Below are 18,271 nucleotides of genomic sequence, written 5' to 3' on the forward strand. Positions count from 1 at the left end.
GACTGCGGGGATCCCGGGGAGAGGGTTTCGATTGGGGGCTGCAGGGACAAGGAAAATGAGAAACCAGACTTAGGGGTGGAGGTTCAGTAGGGCATCTTCGAAAACCTCATGATTGTTCCTCTGATCCCAGAGTTCCCGTCCCACGCAGACTCGCAGGTGCCAGCCTCTCTGCGTCCACCTCTCCACACCCCCACCCACTTCGCCCGGAGATCCGAGATTAGGCGAGGAGCCGCCATCCCCGGCCCCACCCGCGGGAGGCTCTGGGTCCCGGGAGGGAGCTCTGAAACCACGCGGACCCCCACCACCCCAGAGCCAGCTGCTCGCCACCCGCCCCCCCACCCCCACCCCCGCTCAGCCCATTACCCTCCGGCTTCACCCCTTTATCTTCTCCCCCACCCCGCCCGGCCAGCTCCGTTATCCGCCTCCCGGTCCCGTTATCCGGCAGCCCGGCCCCGTTATCCACCCTTGCGCGGGGCCCGGAGCTTCCGCGCGTCGTGGGGCCGCCGCTGCCCCCTCCCCCTCTCGCGGCCCGAGCTCGGGGGCCCGCGGGCTGGGCAGGGCCGGAGCCGCCTCCGCGCCGCTTCCCAGGCCCGGACGGCCGCGGGAGGAGGTCCCGCTGTCAGTCAGCGGGGAAGGCCGGGCCGGGCGGCCGGAGGGGGCGGCGCCGAGGACGGGCTCGGGCCGGGAGCTGGGAGGCGGAGGCGGAGGGGGCGGGGGCGGGGGCGGCTCCGGGCCTTATAAGCGGCGGGGGCAGGGCGGGAGGGAGGCAAGTGTCAGGCCGATGTGCGGCTCGCGAGGGGCCGGGGTCGGGGCCGCCGGGGCCATGCGCGCGGACTGGGCAGGGGGCCGGCGGGACGCAGAGCGGAGCCGCCTCGGAGCCTGAGCCTCCTGGGGCCGGGGCCGGGGAGCCGCGCGGGGCCGGCCGGCCGGGGGGGAGGGGAGCGATGCGGCGCCGGCGGGCGGCGGTAGCCGCGGGTTTCTGCGCCTCCTTCCTGCTGGGCTCCGTCCTCAACGTGCTCTTCGCACCGGGGTCGGAGCCTCCGCGGCCAGGCCAGTCCCCCGGGCCGTCGCCAGCCCCGGGCCCGGGCCGTCGCGGGGGCCGCGGGGAACTGGCCCGGCAGATCCGAGCGCGCTACGAGGAGGTGCAGCGCTATTCCCGCGGGGGCCCGGGGCCCGGGGCCGGCCGGCCGGAGCGGCGGCGCCTGATGGACCTGGCTCCGGGCGGGCCGGGCCTGCAGCGTCCCCGGCCCCCGCGGGCCCGGCCCCTGCCCGACGGCGCCCCGGGCTGGCCCCCGGCTCCCGGCCCGGGCTCCTCCGGCTCGGGCCCGCGCCTGGGCTGCGCCGCGCTCCGCAACGTGTCCGGCGCACAGTACGTGGGCTCAGGCTACACCAAGGCCGTGTACCGGGTCCGCCTGCCCGGCGGCGCCGCGGTGGCGCTCAAGGCGGTGGACTTCAGCGGCCACGATCTGGGCAGCTGCGTGCGCGAGTTCGGGGCACGGAGGGGCTGCTATCGGCTGGCGGCCCACAAGCTGCTCAAGGAGATGGTGCTGCTGGAGCGGCTGCGGCACCCCAACGTGCTGCAGGTACGACGCGGGGGGGGGGGGGGGGGGGAGGAGTGCTGGCTGGACGTGCCCAAGCCCGGTCACTCTGGCTGGAAGAGAACCCTTGGTCTTCTAGGTAAAGAAACGGAGCCCCAGTGACTGTGTCCACGTTAAGCTGGGGGCACAACCCCCACCGTGGCTGCTTCCCACCACACTACCCTGCCTCTCACTCCTGAGTGGGTGTCTCTTTAAGGAGGGACTCCTGGGTCTCTCAGCTTCCACACCATATCCTTTGAAGACAGAGGCCAGGACAGAGGGTCCCAAAACTAGAGGTAGGGGTGCCGGTCTGTTAGGACTTAGGACCCTGCTTTGGGCTGGAGCTAGGGTGTTGAGTGCCAGGGAAATGACTGCAAGCCAAGACACAGAGCAGAGGTCATCCCTGAGTCAGGATTCCAACTGCAATGATAGGGCCCCCTTTCTTGATGGAATCTGAACCCCTCTTCTCTCAATTTCCAGTGACTTGTCTGACTTTGAAAATGGGACGGGACGGCAATGGGTTTGGGAATGGCTAGAAAGAGACCCTGTGTCAGGCTTGATTCCCAGACTATCCCCACCCCTTACCCCACCCAGAAGCCACTAGAAGGACTGGAGGGAATTGGGTAGTAGGCCAGAAAATGCACAGCCCTTCCCAGAAGTGACCCTGCCATTCTCCAGGCCTTAAAGTCAGCCCTTGAATCCTTGAGGAAGCCTTAGGGTCTTAGCTCAGTGCTCAGGGGACAGACTACAGGCCTGAGGGTCTCAGGGTCACATTATCAGAGTAGATGTGGTCAGTAGCTGGAAGACTGAAAAAGCCAGATGCCCAGGTTCCTGCTAAATGGGACTCTGTCCCTCTTGTTCCCTGGGGGACAGAGGGGAAAGATGAGACACCCCCACCCCTTGTCCCCTCCAGCCGAGACTAAGAGCATGGGCCTCTCACAGCCCTAGCACTGCCCTAACACACCCACTTCCTCCTCTCCCCCAGCTCTATGTCCTTGAGTCGGCCCTAGGATTAGACAAACTGTTCCCTTTGCACATGTCTGAGCAGACTGAGAGGGGAATCCCTGACTGGTCTTGGCCCGCGGAACAGAGGGTGTGCGCAGACTCCCCAGCAGAAGAACCTTGCCCACACCTTCCACCTCCTAGCCCACTCAGATTAACCTTTCTGCACCCAGCAGAACTGACCAGAAATCCAGGAGTCCTTCCCTCCTTTGGCGAGGAGGGAGATGGACCCCAGGCCTGGGTGGGTATTCCAGAATGAGAGAGAGAGGCCAGAGAGCTATTTATATTCCCGCTGGCTCCAGGTCTCCCCAGGCTACCCGAACTCTGGTCAGACACTTGTGACCAGGTCCTAGGCCCTGAACCGGCTGCAGGAGGTCAGGCAGAGCCAACAGTTGTGGGTAGTTATGCCTGGTTGCACAGCTGACACTGTGCCTGGAGCTCCGGAGAGCAAGCGGCTGGTTACGTGGCCGTTCTAACTGGGAGGATCTTGTTCTCTTCGCTTCCCAGGGGCTCTTGGGAACTTTTTGGCAACCCTGGGGTGTCAGTCTGATTCTGAAGCAGTGGAGAAGCAGGACATTAAGTGTTAGTTAATTGACTCAAGACGCCCCTCCCTTAGGACAGGTTTGAGGTTTACTGCGCTTCCCTGTCTCTTACGGAATTTCTCCCTCCCTCACTAACCCCAGCCAAGCTTCCTGACCAGCATCTAGCCAACTGCCCCCACACATCACAGAGTGATCGTCAGCTTTAATGTCAGGCCCCCTGCCCAATTCCGAAGGTGCCAAAATGAAATTATATGAAACAGCCAAATAGTTTTCACCCATCCCCTCACTAGACCAAGACTGGGCTGTCTGAGGTTGGCTGTGTGACTTTTCCAGGGTCAGAGACTGGTGTTAGTCACCCTGGGGCATAAGGGTTATATGGTGGGAAGGGTCCCAATCCTTTCCATCTGGGGAAAGCTAAAAAGCTGCCATTCCAGCAAGGAAAGGCTTCTTTGGTGTGAGTTTAGGAACTGCTTTGGGACTGATCTCCATTGATCGCCCCGACCCCCAGCCAGGCTCCTTCTGGCTTCCTCAGCAGTGTGTTACCTCTGGTGCCAGGGAAGCCTGCTGCGGGGTCTTCTTGCTCAGGAGGCTTCAGTGAGGGTGTGCAGGGAACTAGAAATAATGTTTTAATACCTCTTAATCATTTAAAATTTCAAAATCGTTTGATAGATGCCCTGGGGAGGAGCCAAAGAATGTTTCTGACAATTCCGGCTCCCCCAGGCCACCCGAAGCCCCTTCCCCCTCTCTGGCAACCCCAAAGTTGGTTCTGTGGGTTCTAATAGAAAATAGCCAGGTAACATGTCCCACGGGCACCTCCCAGCACTCTCTCTGGTCTCTGGGGACTGCCTGGGTGAGCTCTCTCTTTCTTCCGTCACCCTTCTCACACACACACACACACACACACACACACACATGCACACACACACACACACACACACACACACACACACTCCTCACATGATAGATGCCTCTATAGCCCGGGGTCAAAGGGCGCAAGGGTCTTCCCTCCCCCCAAACTCCCGTAGTCCCAGGAGCTCAGGCCTCAGATGGGGCCCCAGGCGTTCTTGGGCCCAGAATCTGGCCCTGCTAGGGTATATTTCTTCTCCCAAACGAACAAAAGATGTGCCTGAAATGCTCAGCCTCACGCTTCCTGGGGGGGTTAATGGTGTCTTTTTATTTTTTCCTGAGGGGTGTTGATTAATACCTCGTTAACAGCGCATTTAACGACCTCCGGGTGTTTAATACCCTTCAGAAGTTTCCCACAAAGGCTCAGACTCTGGGCAAGAAAATGAGAACCAGGCCCCAGGGCTGCTCCCCTTACCTTCCTCCCCCCACCCCGCCCCACCAGGATCTGGGGCCTCCCTGGGCTGGTGCGAGGTGGGGGAGCAGACAGAGAGGGAAGAAGAGGGTGCCTGGGACTGTCCCCTGATCCCCCAGTTCACCACCCTGGTGAGCTAATGGCGGACGCTGAGTCGTGCCTTCTCTCTCATGCCAGCAGGACTGGGGCCGCTGGCTTCAGGAAGGGGGTGCTGAAAGGGCACTCCTGGGACCGAAGGGGGCATGTGAGGGCCTGGAGTAGATCTGGGCGGGGTGTGAATGATGGTAAGAAGGGTGATGGTATGGTATGTAGGGACATCTAGCCCGTGCTTGGATCCCCCTGTGCTGCACTCCCCCCTCAATCCCCACATTGTGCAGCTCTCCCCTCTGCCTGCTGCGGCCTGGACAACTCAGCCTTTGTGTTCCTACCCCACAGGGTGCTGGTTGTTTTGAGCAGCAGCTGACCCCTAACTGATGTGCGGTGTGGTGGCAGAGGCTGAAGGAAGCAGGGCTCTCTGTGGATGCTGGTTTAGGTGTTAATGACAAAGTCAGGCTGTGCTTCCCACAAGTCCCTGAGCTGAGCTGTACCAAGCCCAGCCTCAGGTCCTACGGAGTGGGCAGGCCCTTGTGAGCATGCCCCCAAAGAACTGATCTTCCCCAGAAACCTTCCCTTACTACTCTTCCCATTGGTGGGTGTGACCACCGCCTCCCCCTCACCACCAACATACGAAAAACACGCCAAGGATGTGCCCCTTGGACACTTTGTTCTTACCTACTGCTTGTTCCCAATCCCGAGGGAGCTTGTTTTACCGCCCACAAGACCAGAGCTGAGAAAAGAATGAAGCTGCCCCCAAGTAGAAATGATAAAGAATAGAGAAGGATTGGAGCAGAGGCAGAGGTATAATACCAATTTGCTGGCTTGTTGATTAACGGATGATATTCTTAGAATTCGAGTGACGTAAATTTGAATCCTAGCTCCTGCATTTATCAGCTGTGTGATGTTATGCAAGGAACTTAACCTCTCTGAGTTGGTTTCCTCACCTGTAAATTGGAGACTAATAATAGTACCTACTATGTCTGTGTAAAGTTATTATAAGAATCGAGTTACGCATGTAAAACATTTAGCACAGTGCCTGGCACATGGTTGACACATGGTGTCCAGACCTGCCCATTTACCTGGGAGGCAGGAGGTAAGAGGCTGATGTAATCAACAGGAACTCTGGCTGCAGGGACAGAGGGCAGGCTTCTCAGGCAATGCTGTCGATGCTGGTCTCTTCTGGCCTGAGCTGCAACAACAGCCTAGGGATGGGGGTAGGGGGTCGGTAGTGCACAGGGAGGGGGCATCTGACAGCCCAACCCTTCTCTGTCCCCACCCCGACCCTGTGACCTAATGACCTGCCCTGGACCTCCCCTAGCTCTATGGCTACTGCTACCAGGACAGCGAGGACATCCCAGACACCCTGACTACCATCACGGAGCTGGGTGCCCCTGTGGAGATGATCCAGCTGCTGCAGACTTCCTGGGAGGACCGTTTCCGAGTAAGCAGGGAGGAGGGCCGGGCCCTGGGTTCCTCGCTGGGATGGTTTTTCCTTAGAAGGCCAGCCCTCCAGAGCAGCTTGACTCCTCCTCCATCTAAAAGGAGGGAAAGTTGGAGCAAAGCTGACTCGGCCATCAGCCAAAGGGTTAAAAAAAGAAGCAAGACCTAGAGGATCCTGACGTTTTTGTACTCCTGCCCCCTTACACACACACACACACACACACACACACACACACACACACACACACGTAGCCTGGCTGCAAAGGACTAGAAAAGACCTTAAGGTCAGCTTGACCCTCCCTCTGTTTCCACACACTGAACTAAAACCACATTCAAGATGCAGCTTCAGGGAGGAGATCCGTTACCCACAAGCTTATGTGCCGCCCATGGTCAGGGTCAGGCCAGCCTGGATTAATAGAAAAATCACTGGCTTGCTCTGTTAGGGCCCTGACCCTCAGCCCTTAGTAAGCACTGGGGCCTTTAAGAGAAAAGCCAACCCCTCCACCCCAAGCGAAGTCCAGAACCCCAAAGGGGTGAGCCCTGGAGCCCCCCAGGCCCTTTCCCAGGAGAGACACGGTGAGCAGCCTTGTGTCTACCCCTCAGATCTGCCTGAGCCTGGGCCGCCTCCTCCACCACCTGGCCCACTCCCCGCTGGGCTCTGTCACTCTGCTGGACTTCCGCCCCCGACAGTTTGTGCTGGTGGATGGGGAGCTGAAGGTAACGGATCTGGACGACGCACGCGTGGAGGAGACACCATGTACAAGCAGCACAGACTGCATACTGGAGTTTCCAGCCAGGAACTTCACCCTGCCCTGCTCAGCCCAGGGCTGGTGCGAGGGCATGAATGAGAAGCGCAACCTCTACAATGCCTACAGGTGACCTCCACTTCCCACTCAGGAAGACCAGGGAGGGAGAGTGGGCCCCGGAGGGCGTGGCGAGGGGAGAGCCAGCGTGGGCTCCGGGAGGCCAGCCAGGGCAGGGAGGCTCGGCCTTGACCAACAGAGCAGCAGCGGCAGGGAAAGTCTTCCACCCACTCAAGAAGGGAACATTCAGGCTCCTGATGATGATGCTAAAAATAGCTCCAAGGAGAATCTGGGTTGGGGGGTGGCAGCTGGAGACTTCTTAAAACAGTGTCACAGTGGAGTCTAGGGCTGGTAGGATCGGTGTTCCCCCTTTCTCCCCTGGTCCTTCACCTCTGGAAGCTCCTCACTGGGCCCCAGCCAGGGGGCTGCTCTGACAGCGATCAGCTCACGGGGTAAGATGGGACTGGGTGGTGGGGAAGTCCTGGGGATGGATGAGGGAAACAGACCTCAGCTTTCAGTTTCATGTAAAGTCAAGTTTCAGCCTTAGCATATGCCCAGATCCCTACCCTGAGTCCGAGCAGACTCCTTGGTACACTCTGGGGTTATGCCTAGGCCTGAGGGATCAGGCTCCCCGGCCCGATTAGGGTTCTGTCCCAAGTTGGGGCAGAGGAAAGATGCGTCCTCCAAGGCTGGACCACTGAGCCCCTGATTTCTCTCCGTCCCAGGTTTTTCTTCACATACCTCCTGCCCCACAGTGCCCCACCCTCACTACGACCTCTGCTGGACAGCATTGTCAATGCCACAGGTGAGCTCTCCAGGGCCCTTCCGCGTCCCATCACCCTGCCCCTCCCCCAGCAGGCATGGAAACAAGAATGACCCAGGACAGCACATAGTTCAGAAACCATCGTTTCCCCAAAGTGGCATTCTGTATCAAACCCCCTTCCCAGTATGCTGGTCATGTGGGCCCAGGCTTCAGAGGGAGAGAGGGAAAGGCAGCTGGTTGCCACCTCAGGGAGGAGTGGAAGCCCATGTACCCTCTCATAGCCACACTGCACTCTGCAGGAGAGCTCACCTGGGGAGTAGACGAGACTCTGGCCCAGCTGGAGAAAGTGCTACACCTGTACCAGAGCGGGCAGTACCTACAGAATGCCACGGCAGGTGGCAGAGCGGGTGAGTGGCTCCAACAGGGCCCCAGGGGCTGGGGAGGTGGGGAACAGGTGGGAGGGTGAGTGGTCGCCCTCACTGGGCTAAGCAGCTCATCCTTCTAAGGCACACTTGAGGAGACCACTGACTGTTTAGCCTTTACTTGGAGGTGTCCTCTCTGGCTGAGTGGTCATTCTGCCTTGACCTGGGGAGGTGGGCCCTGATACCCCTTCTCCGGGTGGCTCCAGACCCCACTATGTACTGACTGTGTGACTTTGAGCAGATTACCTTCACCTCGAGCCCACTTTGCTCATCTGTGAATTGGGTTTATTACGTGCCTCACAAACTACTTCTGGGGAATAAATGCCAGGGGAAGTGTGTGCAAGCAATTAACCTTGGTTCCTATAACACAGCTGGAATACAATATATGTTTGCTTCTCTTTCCTTCCTCTACCCTTCTGGGGGTGAGAAAGGTGGCTGGAGGTGGTTGGGGCTCCTTAGCAAAACGAGTCAAGAAGCCCAAGAATTCCAGGCGGAGAATTCTAGCCACTGCTATAGTCCCTCTGCTGAGGCCCTGGGGTTTATCATGGTTGGCAGGGGGGCCAGGAGTGGGCAGCCTCTGTATTCAAGGAGCTCTGGCCAGTCTTAGGGGTGGGGGAGCCCTCGTTAGCCCTGTAAATAAAGTTTAACGAGGTGAACAATGGCTGGCTCTGTCCCTGAGGACGCCGTTTATGGGGCTATAAATCACAGCCAGCCCTGGACTTTGGTCTAGTCCCTGGGAGAAGAAGGAGGCAGGAGGGCGGGGTGACCAGAGGCCCAGGGCCTCTGCATTATCAGTGCAGAGCTGAGGCTCCCCTAGCAGCCGAAAGGACTCAGGTGAACAGGCGGCCTGCAACTAAGCATCTTCCTGACTGAGGAGCTCTCAGAGCATTTGGCGGCTCTTTCCGCTAATGGAAAGATTTTTCCTCCAGCCCCCTCGCAGACACTGGAGTTGTCATTGCTGTGTCCCACGTTCATTTGCATTCCCCTTAAGCTCAGAAACCTCCCCTTAAGCTCAGAAACCTCTAACTGTCCCCTCCCTCAGGAGCTTGCCTAACCTCTCTGCCCAAAGCCAGGAGGAAGTAGGACCAAGGGGTGCTCTAAACTCTCACTATTCCAAAGTGCCATCTGCAGACCAGCAGCACCAGAAGCTGGTTAGAAGTGCCCAATCCTAAGCCTCGCTCCAGACCTTCTCAGTCAGGATCTGCACTTTAACCAGATTCACTGGAGATTCACAGGCACACTGAAGTTTGAGAAGCTCGGCTCTAAATGTCTAAAATGTCCTGATCTCCAGCTCTGTGTGTGTTTATCCCACGATGTGCCCGCCATCATGTGCTGTCTGAACCCACTGCGCACTCTTAGATTTGGGAGCTGTGTATCTCCCAGAAACTGAATCTCACCTTTGCCTTTACTGGGTGGTCAGCCCAGTCCCCCAGTGGTAGCTGCCTTCATTATCTCCACGCTAGGGCTAGATTTCAGCTTTCAGCTTTCCGTTAGGAAATGAGTCTTAGCCCTGTTCATAAAGCGGCCCCAGTGCCCTCATGCCTAGAGATACAGAGTTCTCATCTGAGCTCCGTCCCCAACCCACAGAGTACCAGCGCCTCCCAGGCAGCACCATCCCCCAGGAAGACTACCGCTGCTGGCCCTCCTACCACCATGGAAGCTGCCTCCTTTCAGTATTCAACGTGGCTGAGGCCGTGGACGTCTGTGAGAGCCATGCCCAGTGCCAGGCCTTTGTGGTCACCAACCAGACCACCTGGACAGGTGAGCCAGTGGGAAAGGACACCCGGAGGGAGGTGACTGGAGCTCCCTGGAAGAAACTGACAGGTAGCGGTCCCCCATCAGAAGCCAGGTTTGATGAGAAGACGAGAAGGCCGAAATGATGAGGGACAAGTATATGTGTCCTCTGGGCAGTCACATTAGGGAGACTGGCCCCGCCTCCAGGGAGAGAAACAGTCCTGTTACGCCTCACCTCTGCCCCCAGGTCGGCAGCTGGTATTTTTCAAGACAGGATGGAGCCACGTGGTCCCCGATCCCAACAAGACCACATATGTGAGGGCCTCGCTGACCTGAGGGCCCAGCTGGCGGCAGAGCAGCCCCGCCAGCTGGGCTCGCCTGTGGAGGGAGGGAGTGACTTTCATATGTCACCTGCAAAGCCCTGCAGACGAGGCTGACACCCCCCAGTGAGGCGACCAGGACAACGTGCAATAATGCCAAATGTTAAAATGTGAGTTTACCGGTCTAGGTATGGGACTGCTGGCCCCAGGCCAGGAATCACGGGGGGCTGACTGGCTCTGCAACCCTCTGAGCTGCCAGCGAGGCTCAGGCTGGTGTCCCCGCGGGGGCCTCTACCCCTCGCTGGGACAGTTCTGTGGGCAGCCCCATCACTGTGTTCATGGTGTGAGAATGTAGCCAGAGCCCCTTTTGCTGCTGCTGCTGCTGTTGCCCGCCACAATCTGGCAGGGGCTGCGTGGGACAATCGGTCACGGGGTGTTCTCTCAGCCGAGCTCCGGATGGCGATGCTCTGGGATGTGGGAAACTCCGTACCTGGGGAGGCCGCCTCCGGCCACTCAACCGGGGGCACCCGCAGGCCAGCGCAGAGGCGGGGACAGAGGAGCACACACATGGTATGAGCCAAGACACGGGGTCAAGGAGCAGGTTGCGGTTTGAGCCAGGACCTGGGGTGGGGGTGGGGCCGGGGCCTTTCTGCCTCATTTGCTTTCAGTGAAAGCCGCCAAGCAGCCAAAACCAGCCTCTCCCCCCTCCTGGAGTTTGTATATCCAGAAGCTTTTGTATTTCTTGTTCGTTAAAATGTTTATTTTTGTAAAAAAAAAAAAAAAAAAGAAAAAGGAAAAAAATCAGTCAATTAATAAATGACGTTTCCTGGCAAGGATTCTTCCCAAGCCACAGTTTCTTGGGCTGACTTACTCATTCTCACTTAACGTCTTTGGTGTTTGGGGGAAATGGGGGCAGGAGGTCATGGGGGATGACCTCTGGAGGAGTGAAATCTTTGTGGCAAACACTGCAGTTGGCAAAACGTGTTTTCAGGTCCCTCTCCCATGGTGCCCACCTCCCTCCTTGGCCCTCCATATCCATGTCAGGACAAAAGACATGAGGGACTTCTTCCTACAGGGAGGTTCACGCTTTAATATACACCGGCTTCTTCCATGCAAAGCTTTTACCCAGAGGACTGATGTCCTAATGGCGTGATGTCAGCCACGTCAGGGGACTCCCAAGCAACCTGCCGTCAGGTCACCTTTGCCCCATGCAAGGTTTGGCCTCATCATCGTCACCACCGCCCACCGCAAGCTAATGGGCAATTTTTTTTTCAGAGCCTTTTCCCAAGCATGAAATATATGGAAAGTGGGAAGAAAGGAAAGTCTATGGAAAGACTAGCCCCTTCTTCCTGGGTTTTAGGCCGGAGGGTCTAGGAGGGGAAGACTCAAGTGTGTGGAAGCCCAGAGGGAAAATGAGGACCTAAGTGTTCAAGATCACACGGAGGCCACAGGGAGCCCAGCACAGATACATATTTTCTAACTTGAAATCCTGCACCTTCCCTCCTACACACCGTTCTGCTTCTAGAATATTTTCAAAGCACACAAACCTTTGAGGGTTTTGAAAAGAATGACCAAACTTTAACTCAGAACCCAGTTTCTCTTCAACAGATGTCACTGTTGTAAGTTCTCAGGTACAAGATGTCCCTGTATAGTTCTAGGGGATTGAGGAGTCTGTGTTAGTTCTAGAATCCTAACCGTGGATGCTGCATAGACCCTCAGGGTTGCACCTCACTACCACCATGCCTAAGCCACATGGGCCACATCTTGCCTCTGTCTACCTGGACTTGGTGATTGCGGGGAGGGTCAGAGCCACCACAGTATCTCACACCATGTCTCAACCACGACAGGTCCCAGCCATGCTTGCCGCCCTCAGGCCCTACCTTTCCACGAAGGACCTCAGCTTTCCTCAGTCTCCACACCCCTTTCCTCAACGGAACTCATGTGCTACAACACATCTAGCCTTGCCCCTGCCATCCAGTGTTAGATTTACACTTTCTCTGTTATTCTCCAGCTGCCAACCAGTGCATGGAGCTCTGAGGACAGAAGGAACCATGTCGCTAAGCTGGGACAAAGCAGGTGTCATGGGGCTGGGACAGGAAAATCTGCAGGTTCTGTGCAGTCCAGAGAGAAGCAAAGACCTTGATTACAGTCAGCAGAGAGGCCCACAGGGAACTGTGTGGCTCAGTGAAAAAGAGCAGGCTGAAGATGAACCAAGAACTGCCTTCTAGACTCTAGAAGTTTCTAGAGGTGGCTGGGGGAGAGGGGCAGGCCTATCCTCAGCAGGGTACGATTATCATTCCAGTTGGAGGTCCAGAGCACATTAAACTGTTTTAGAAAGAGTGGGACACAGGCGGCTGAGGGGAGGGTGGATTGCTTCTTCCCCAGTGAGCGAGCCTTGCCTCAGAACCTAGATATCTGGGGCAAAAATGGCCAGGCTCAGTCCTGCAGAGCAGAGAAAAGGGCATTTGCAGCTGGGAATGGAGAGGTGATAGAGTGCCCTGAAAGGAAGAGGACAGGGAGTAAAAAGCCTGAGGCAAAATCATCCCTCCCCCACAGATGGCCACTCACATGTAGCCACCTGTCTCCCTGGAAAACGTTCAGTTCCTGGGTACATCTTGTCCCCTTCCTGTGGAAGCCAGAACCACACCCCCTCTCCCCAAAGTCTATGTTCTTTCCACTCCGCTGCGTGGCCAAAGATACTCAGGCCTCATGAACGGAAGAAGTACATTCACTCAACCAAAGCTGCAGGTGGCAGTCCCAGAGGAGGGAAGCCAGAGGTGAGTCCTTTCCAGGGCTGGGGAAGTAGGAAGCAACATGAGAGGGGTCATGTTGCCACTGGTCCCCCGAGAGGCTCTGGAGGAATGTTGGCCAGTCCTGTGTTTTGCTCTTTGTGTGATCTGGGCTGTGACAACTCCCTGAGCCTCCCATCTCCTCACCTACAAATTTCAGATCAATAATATCTGCTTCACAGGAGTGTTATAGGGACTGAATGAAATTATGCGAGTGAGGGTCTTAGCCAGTGTCAGCAGTTAAGTGTTTAGGAAATACTAACTGACCTGTCACTGCTCTGAGCGAGCTGAGCCCTCGGCATTCATCAATGACCTGGCCTGGAAGAGTATCCAGGTGGACAGGGGAGGACCAAGGCACAGCCAGACTCTCCCCACACCCCACCTCCAGCACCCCCAACAGGGAACCCTGCCATCGCCTGGAGGAGGTGGAGCCGGGCTCTCCGGCGGAGTTGAGTGTGTGGCAGACAGGAGGAAAAGGATTAACACGAAAGCAGAAAATGGGATTAGGAGGCCTCAGGATAATGTGCCCACCGCCCGCCATCCATGACAACGGCTTCTTGCTTTCACTCTTTGGCTTCTGGAGCCCAAAGCATGTAAAGCCTGGTTGCTCTCTGTTCCAAGGGGCAGAGCCAGCAAAAGACTTGGTAGGCTCAGAGCATGAGACTATTCAGTCCGCTAGGAAGAGGGCCAGGCTGCCTTATATGCGCTTTCTCATTTAATCCCCATGGCAACTCTGAAACGGGTGGTGGCCCAGATGAAGACCCAGGATGCAAGCCTCCGAAAGCCCGTATTCTTTCCCCTCCACCCTCTGTCTCACGGGGGAGCACAGCGTCCCCCTGAACCCAGATCATTGATGCACTCAGACCCTTCCACTGGGAAGGGTTCCCAGACCCACGACTGCCTTTGACAGAAAACCCAAAAGGCAACTTAAGGAGACCAGGCCTGCCTCTCTGGCTCATCCCCAAAGGGTGAGGATGCCCCCCAAAGAACCTGACCTATTTTAAGGACCCCTTTGTGGTCGGTCACAGGGACTTTTATTTCCCCTGTTCACTTCTTTGTGAATCCAGGCCAATACTGCACCATCAGGTGGAGAAAGTGCTACCTAAGTCCCATCTATGTGAAGGGGACAGACCACGATATTTCTGAAAATTACCTCTTAAGTTCTAGAGGATCCTTAACGACCATGTACAAGGAGTTCATTCTCCCACCCCATTCCATAAATCAGAACAAGACCCATCTCAGCCTCCTTTTTTAAGACTGTGATCCCTTGTCCTTCTCCCCCATCCTATGTCCCCAATCACTCACCTACCCTCTGCTGGTCTCCTTTCAGCTCCAGAGTGTTTCTCCTGAGATGTAGTGACAAGACCTCCCCCCTCTATCATTCAGGGTCCCAACAGGAAATGGAGAACACACTGAACATAAGATATATTGACAAATGTGTGGGTAAGGGGAACCCTAAGGGGTAGGGCTGTAAGCTGGGGCTAATAGCAGTAGAGGTGTTAGCAACTCTACCCAAGGGAAGGGAGTATAATCTGCTACCAGACCTCAGAGGAGAACCTGGAAGGAGTCAAGTGACCAAAGGACATGGCCAGGCAGGGTGACCTCACAAGGAGGGAGCCAGAAGACCAGGTACGCTCTTGTTACCCTCCTCCCCGCCCCCCCTAAATCCCCACCTCCTGTGATGCTCTCCATTGGTCAAACCCACCTGAAGCCAGAGGGACCTTGGTGTGAGGTCTGTAATTGTCAGGGAGTCCTCTAGAGCATGCATTGTCCTGAGGACTGTGATCATCCCCAAGGAGACAAGACTTGGCTCTTGGAACATGAAAAAAAATCTCCGCTATCCCAGTGACTGGTGGCCCTCCCAGACAGACACTATGCTATTAAAATCCCATGGGGGTGGTGCAATTAGGATAAAAGTATCCATAAAGAGGAGTACCTGGGTGGCTCAGTGGGTTAAGCATCTGACTTCAGCTTAGGTCATGATCTCACGGTTCGTGAGTTCGAGCCTCACAACGGGCTCTGTGCTGACAGCCAGAGCCTGGCGCCTGCTTTGGATTCTGTGTCTCCATCTCTCCCTCTCTGCCCCTCCCCCACTCATTCTCTGTCTCTTCTTGTCTTTCTCTCAAAAATAAACATTAAAAAAAAATTTTTTTAAGTATCCACAAGAGTACTTGGCAAGGGAGAGGGCAATGATGAAAACTAGGTTAAGAAGCCCTGGACTGTAGCGACCCAAAACCCTTTCTTGGGCTGTCACTGAGAGCTTTAAATCTGTCATCCTCAAAAGCACAATTTTTACTATTATTCTCTAAACTGATGTATAATTCAACACACATTTACATGGACTGTCTGTGCCATTTAGAGTAAAAACAGAGTGCAATTTGAATTATTGCTCACTTAATGCTTTACCCGACCGACCCTTGCCCACGGTGAACATCAGACTACGCACGAGTGTCCCGTGTCTCCCTGCAGCTTACAGTTTTTGGTTGACATCTCCCCACATGGAAGAGCTCAGCATCATTGGTGAGCCAGGCAATTTCAATGTACACTCTCACTCCTCTCTCAACTGCTCAAGCCACAGAATATTTAAGTGCTAATCATCATAGTGAATACTGAAATATCAGACATGCCCCTGCCTTTCAGGGCCCACAGTGTCACTAGAGGTGTCACCAAAACATCACTAGAGATGTCACAAATACACCACGGTAATATACGAGCTGTGACTACAGGGCAATGAAGCCAATTTCCGCAAGTCGCTTGTGAAAGCAGAGGGCTGATGGTCACGTCTCAAATCACTAAGAGCCAAGTTAACCTCATCTCCCTCAGGAGCCTCAATTCCCCACCAGGAGCCTCACTGTCAACACGTTTCCATCCAAAGAAAGGCCTATTTATCCTTACTCCGTATTTCTTATCTCTAAGCCGGTTCCCTATTGTCACCAGACATTCCCCCCATTCCCATGGCGACTCAACAGGCTTTGGTATGGAGCCTGTCAGAAGCTCCTTAAAAGTGTAAATAGAGTGTGTCTACTGTTTCCCTCCTTATCCATACACTTATTTGGCCCTTCAAAGAGCTCTAGTAGATTAGGGAGGCACGATTTCTCCTCACCAACGTCAGGCTGCCTTCCCACAGGAGGTGGAGTTCGCCCAAGTGCTCTGTAATCCTGCCCTGAGAGGTGCTGCCGACATGCCCGGCGTGGAAACAAAACTTGTGGGCCATTTCCCAGAAGCCCCTCTGGCACCCTTCGGTTCTTCGGCAAGGAGGTCCATCTCTAGAGAAGGCTCTCATTTTGTCCTCCCCTCCCATAACGTCAATCCCCTCATTTATTTGGGGAAAGATGTGTAGGCAAAATGAAAATAAAATACACAGTGTGCTTCCTTTCCATTACTTGGAGATTTCGGGCACTGTTAGTCATCTGAACCCATACAGAAGATAGTGGTAAGATTATCTGTATCACATTTCATTTTATGACATATCACCTTGTTTACGCCCCTCTTTAGGTTGTTTATAGGGTATAAAATACCTTTAAATGCTCTGGTCTTGTTTAGTCATTTTTTTTCTCCCATCAATAAAAAATTTTAAAAGCAGCCCTTGTTCTAAGAAATGACTATTGTACTTAGGGCACAAAGATGCTTTAATGGGGAAAGACAGTTTGTCTTGTATCTTGGCCTCCCATATCTTTTTGAACCAGACTTTGATGCTCTCTCTGTGGAGTATTCTGACTCCCTCATTGAGCTATGCGGAATTTTGCAGTTATTAAGAGCAAATGAGTTTCTTCTTTAAACATAGGCCTCTGCTTAGTACATTTAGTACTATTTGACTTGGGTCTCAAGATAGTGCTATTCCCGGAATGGACTTCACATGCTGAATTTTTTTTTTTAAATTACCCACAATCCTATCACATATGCTGAAATGACTTTTTTTTTTCCTACAGCCTCTCCAACAATTTGCTGAGATGAAGAGATTTATACAGGGTACTTTGGGGATAGGAATTTACAGGTTAACTCTTTAATATGCAAGTTATTATATAACCCACTCATGCTACTTCTGAAAATATATTCTGAGCAAATACTTCAAAATACAAAAAAAAAAGACCCAAATACATGCAGATGTTCCTTGAAACATTATGTAGAATAACAAAAAATGAGGATTATATAGCAATGTGATAAAATATGTACATTACAGTGTTCAGTGCGAAAAGCAGGATGCTAACCCACATATGCAACTGTGTAAAAAATCATGTGAAAAGACTGGAAGAAATACACACAGCTAAAAATTTTGTAAGGGTGACAAACTAAACAGCATTTTTTTAATAAACTTCTCTTGCATGTTGTTGTTTAATAAAAAATGATTTTGATTAGATGATTGTTTCAATCAATTAAAGGAGTAGCTCGATCTTGTCACCTAAAGGAAGACCAAAATCTCTCTCCCATTTTGTTATATAAGCTTCATTTAACTTGGACTTTCAGAAAGTCAGCCCTGCTAACCCCCTGATCCATAAAAAGTACTTGATGGCTTAATACAGGAGTTAGAATCACAAATGACTGTAGAAGCCAGCAGGAAGGAGGCCTGTGGTGCCTGATGCCATCTGGAGAACTCAGGCCTGAGCCCATAGGTATTTCAAGAGAATCAGAATTGTGTGTGTGTGTGTGTGTGTGTGTGTGTGTGTGTGTGTGTGTGTGATTCTCGTGATTTGTGTATTTTGGCCTCTAGTTCAAACTCAAAAATAAAGACATTTGTGGGCCACCTAGTTCATGTCTACAAGCTGGATTCAGCCAGCTGGCAGCCAGTTTGTGACCTCCAGTATAAAACCCATTTCTGAAGTTATAGCCAACTGCCTGATTTCCGAGCATTTAGGCATCCCAACCCTCCCCATGTTCTCCCGCTCACTCTTTCTTCTTCAGTGAGCCCTGCACCACTTCTGGCTGTTTGATGAGGGTGATGAAGGATATTAGTCCTCAGGATTATGAAGTCTTGCAAATCTGTCCCTAGTTGGAAGCGTTTCTCTCGCCCAACCGTGAAAGCTGGTGACATTTTTAATATTAATCTGTTTTTCCGTCTGTCGCTTGCACTCAGTGTGCCGTGAGGAGTGGATTTGATGCCCGATTTCATCCCTGAGCCCCTCACAGCTGTCAGATGGTGCCAGCCAGGCCCAGGCTGTTTCCAGCTTGTCGATCAGACTCGAGCAGTCAGTGTGTTTATTGCTGTTTCTTCCAATACCGCTGCCCCAACACCAGTTACCGGCTTCAGAGGGTTGACCCAAGATGTAGCCCCCTCTTCTGCTCTGTCTCCGCTCCCTCTGCTTCCCCCTCCCTCTCAATCCTGGGAGCTCCTCTTGGCACCACAGCTGACCATGGAGGGGTCCTACCTGCTTCCACACTGGCATCTGCTTCTGACCACTCATAAAGGGGCCCGGGCGAGCTCCATTTCTGCAAAATAGCCTGTTTCCTGCAGTGACCCCATAGGGTTG

The 18,271-nt window shown here is 54.3% G+C and overlaps 1 protein-coding gene across 2 annotated transcripts; it reads left to right on the forward strand.

Annotated features, from left to right (window-relative positions):
* Nucleotides 1-751: 751 nt before the first annotated feature.
* PKDCC (protein kinase domain containing, cytoplasmic) lies at nucleotides 752-17,161 on the forward strand. Of its 2 annotated transcripts, none has more exons than XM_058683161.1 (7): nucleotides 752-1,583; nucleotides 5,854-5,976; nucleotides 6,579-6,850; nucleotides 7,504-7,583; nucleotides 7,841-7,948; nucleotides 9,551-9,724; nucleotides 16,736-17,161. In XM_058683161.1, the coding sequence occupies exons 1-7, from the start codon at nucleotides 945-947 to the stop codon at nucleotides 16,753-16,755; spliced, it is 1,416 nt and encodes a 471-aa protein (XP_058539144.1). In that variant the 5' UTR covers nucleotides 752-944; the 3' UTR covers nucleotides 16,756-17,161. The 2 variants fall into 2 exon arrangements, with proteins under 2 accessions (XP_058539144.1, XP_058539143.1); XM_058683160.1 differs by lacking the exon at nucleotides 16,736-17,161 and adding an exon at nucleotides 9,945-10,863 and having other exon boundaries at nucleotides 754-1,583.
* The last annotated feature ends 1,110 nt before the right edge of the window (nucleotides 17,162-18,271 follow it).

Source organism: Neofelis nebulosa, chromosome 9, assembly GCF_028018385.1.
Source record: "Neofelis nebulosa isolate mNeoNeb1 chromosome 9, mNeoNeb1.pri, whole genome shotgun sequence".
In the NCBI taxonomy this organism is placed as follows: domain Eukaryota; kingdom Metazoa; phylum Chordata; class Mammalia; order Carnivora; family Felidae; genus Neofelis; species Neofelis nebulosa.

Coding starts and splice junctions, on each gene's coding strand:
- PKDCC (XM_058683160.1), top strand. CDS start 945: ATGCGGCGCCGGCGGGCGGCGGTAGCCGCGGGTTTCTGCGCCTCCTTC. Junction 1,584..5,853: donor GGCACCCCAACGTGCTGCAG/GTACGACGCGGG, acceptor GACCTCCCCTAG/CTCTATGGCTACTGCTACCA. Junction 9,725..9,944: donor CAACCAGACCACCTGGACAG/GTGAGCCAGTGG, acceptor CTCTGCCCCCAG/GTCGGCAGCTGGTATTTTTC.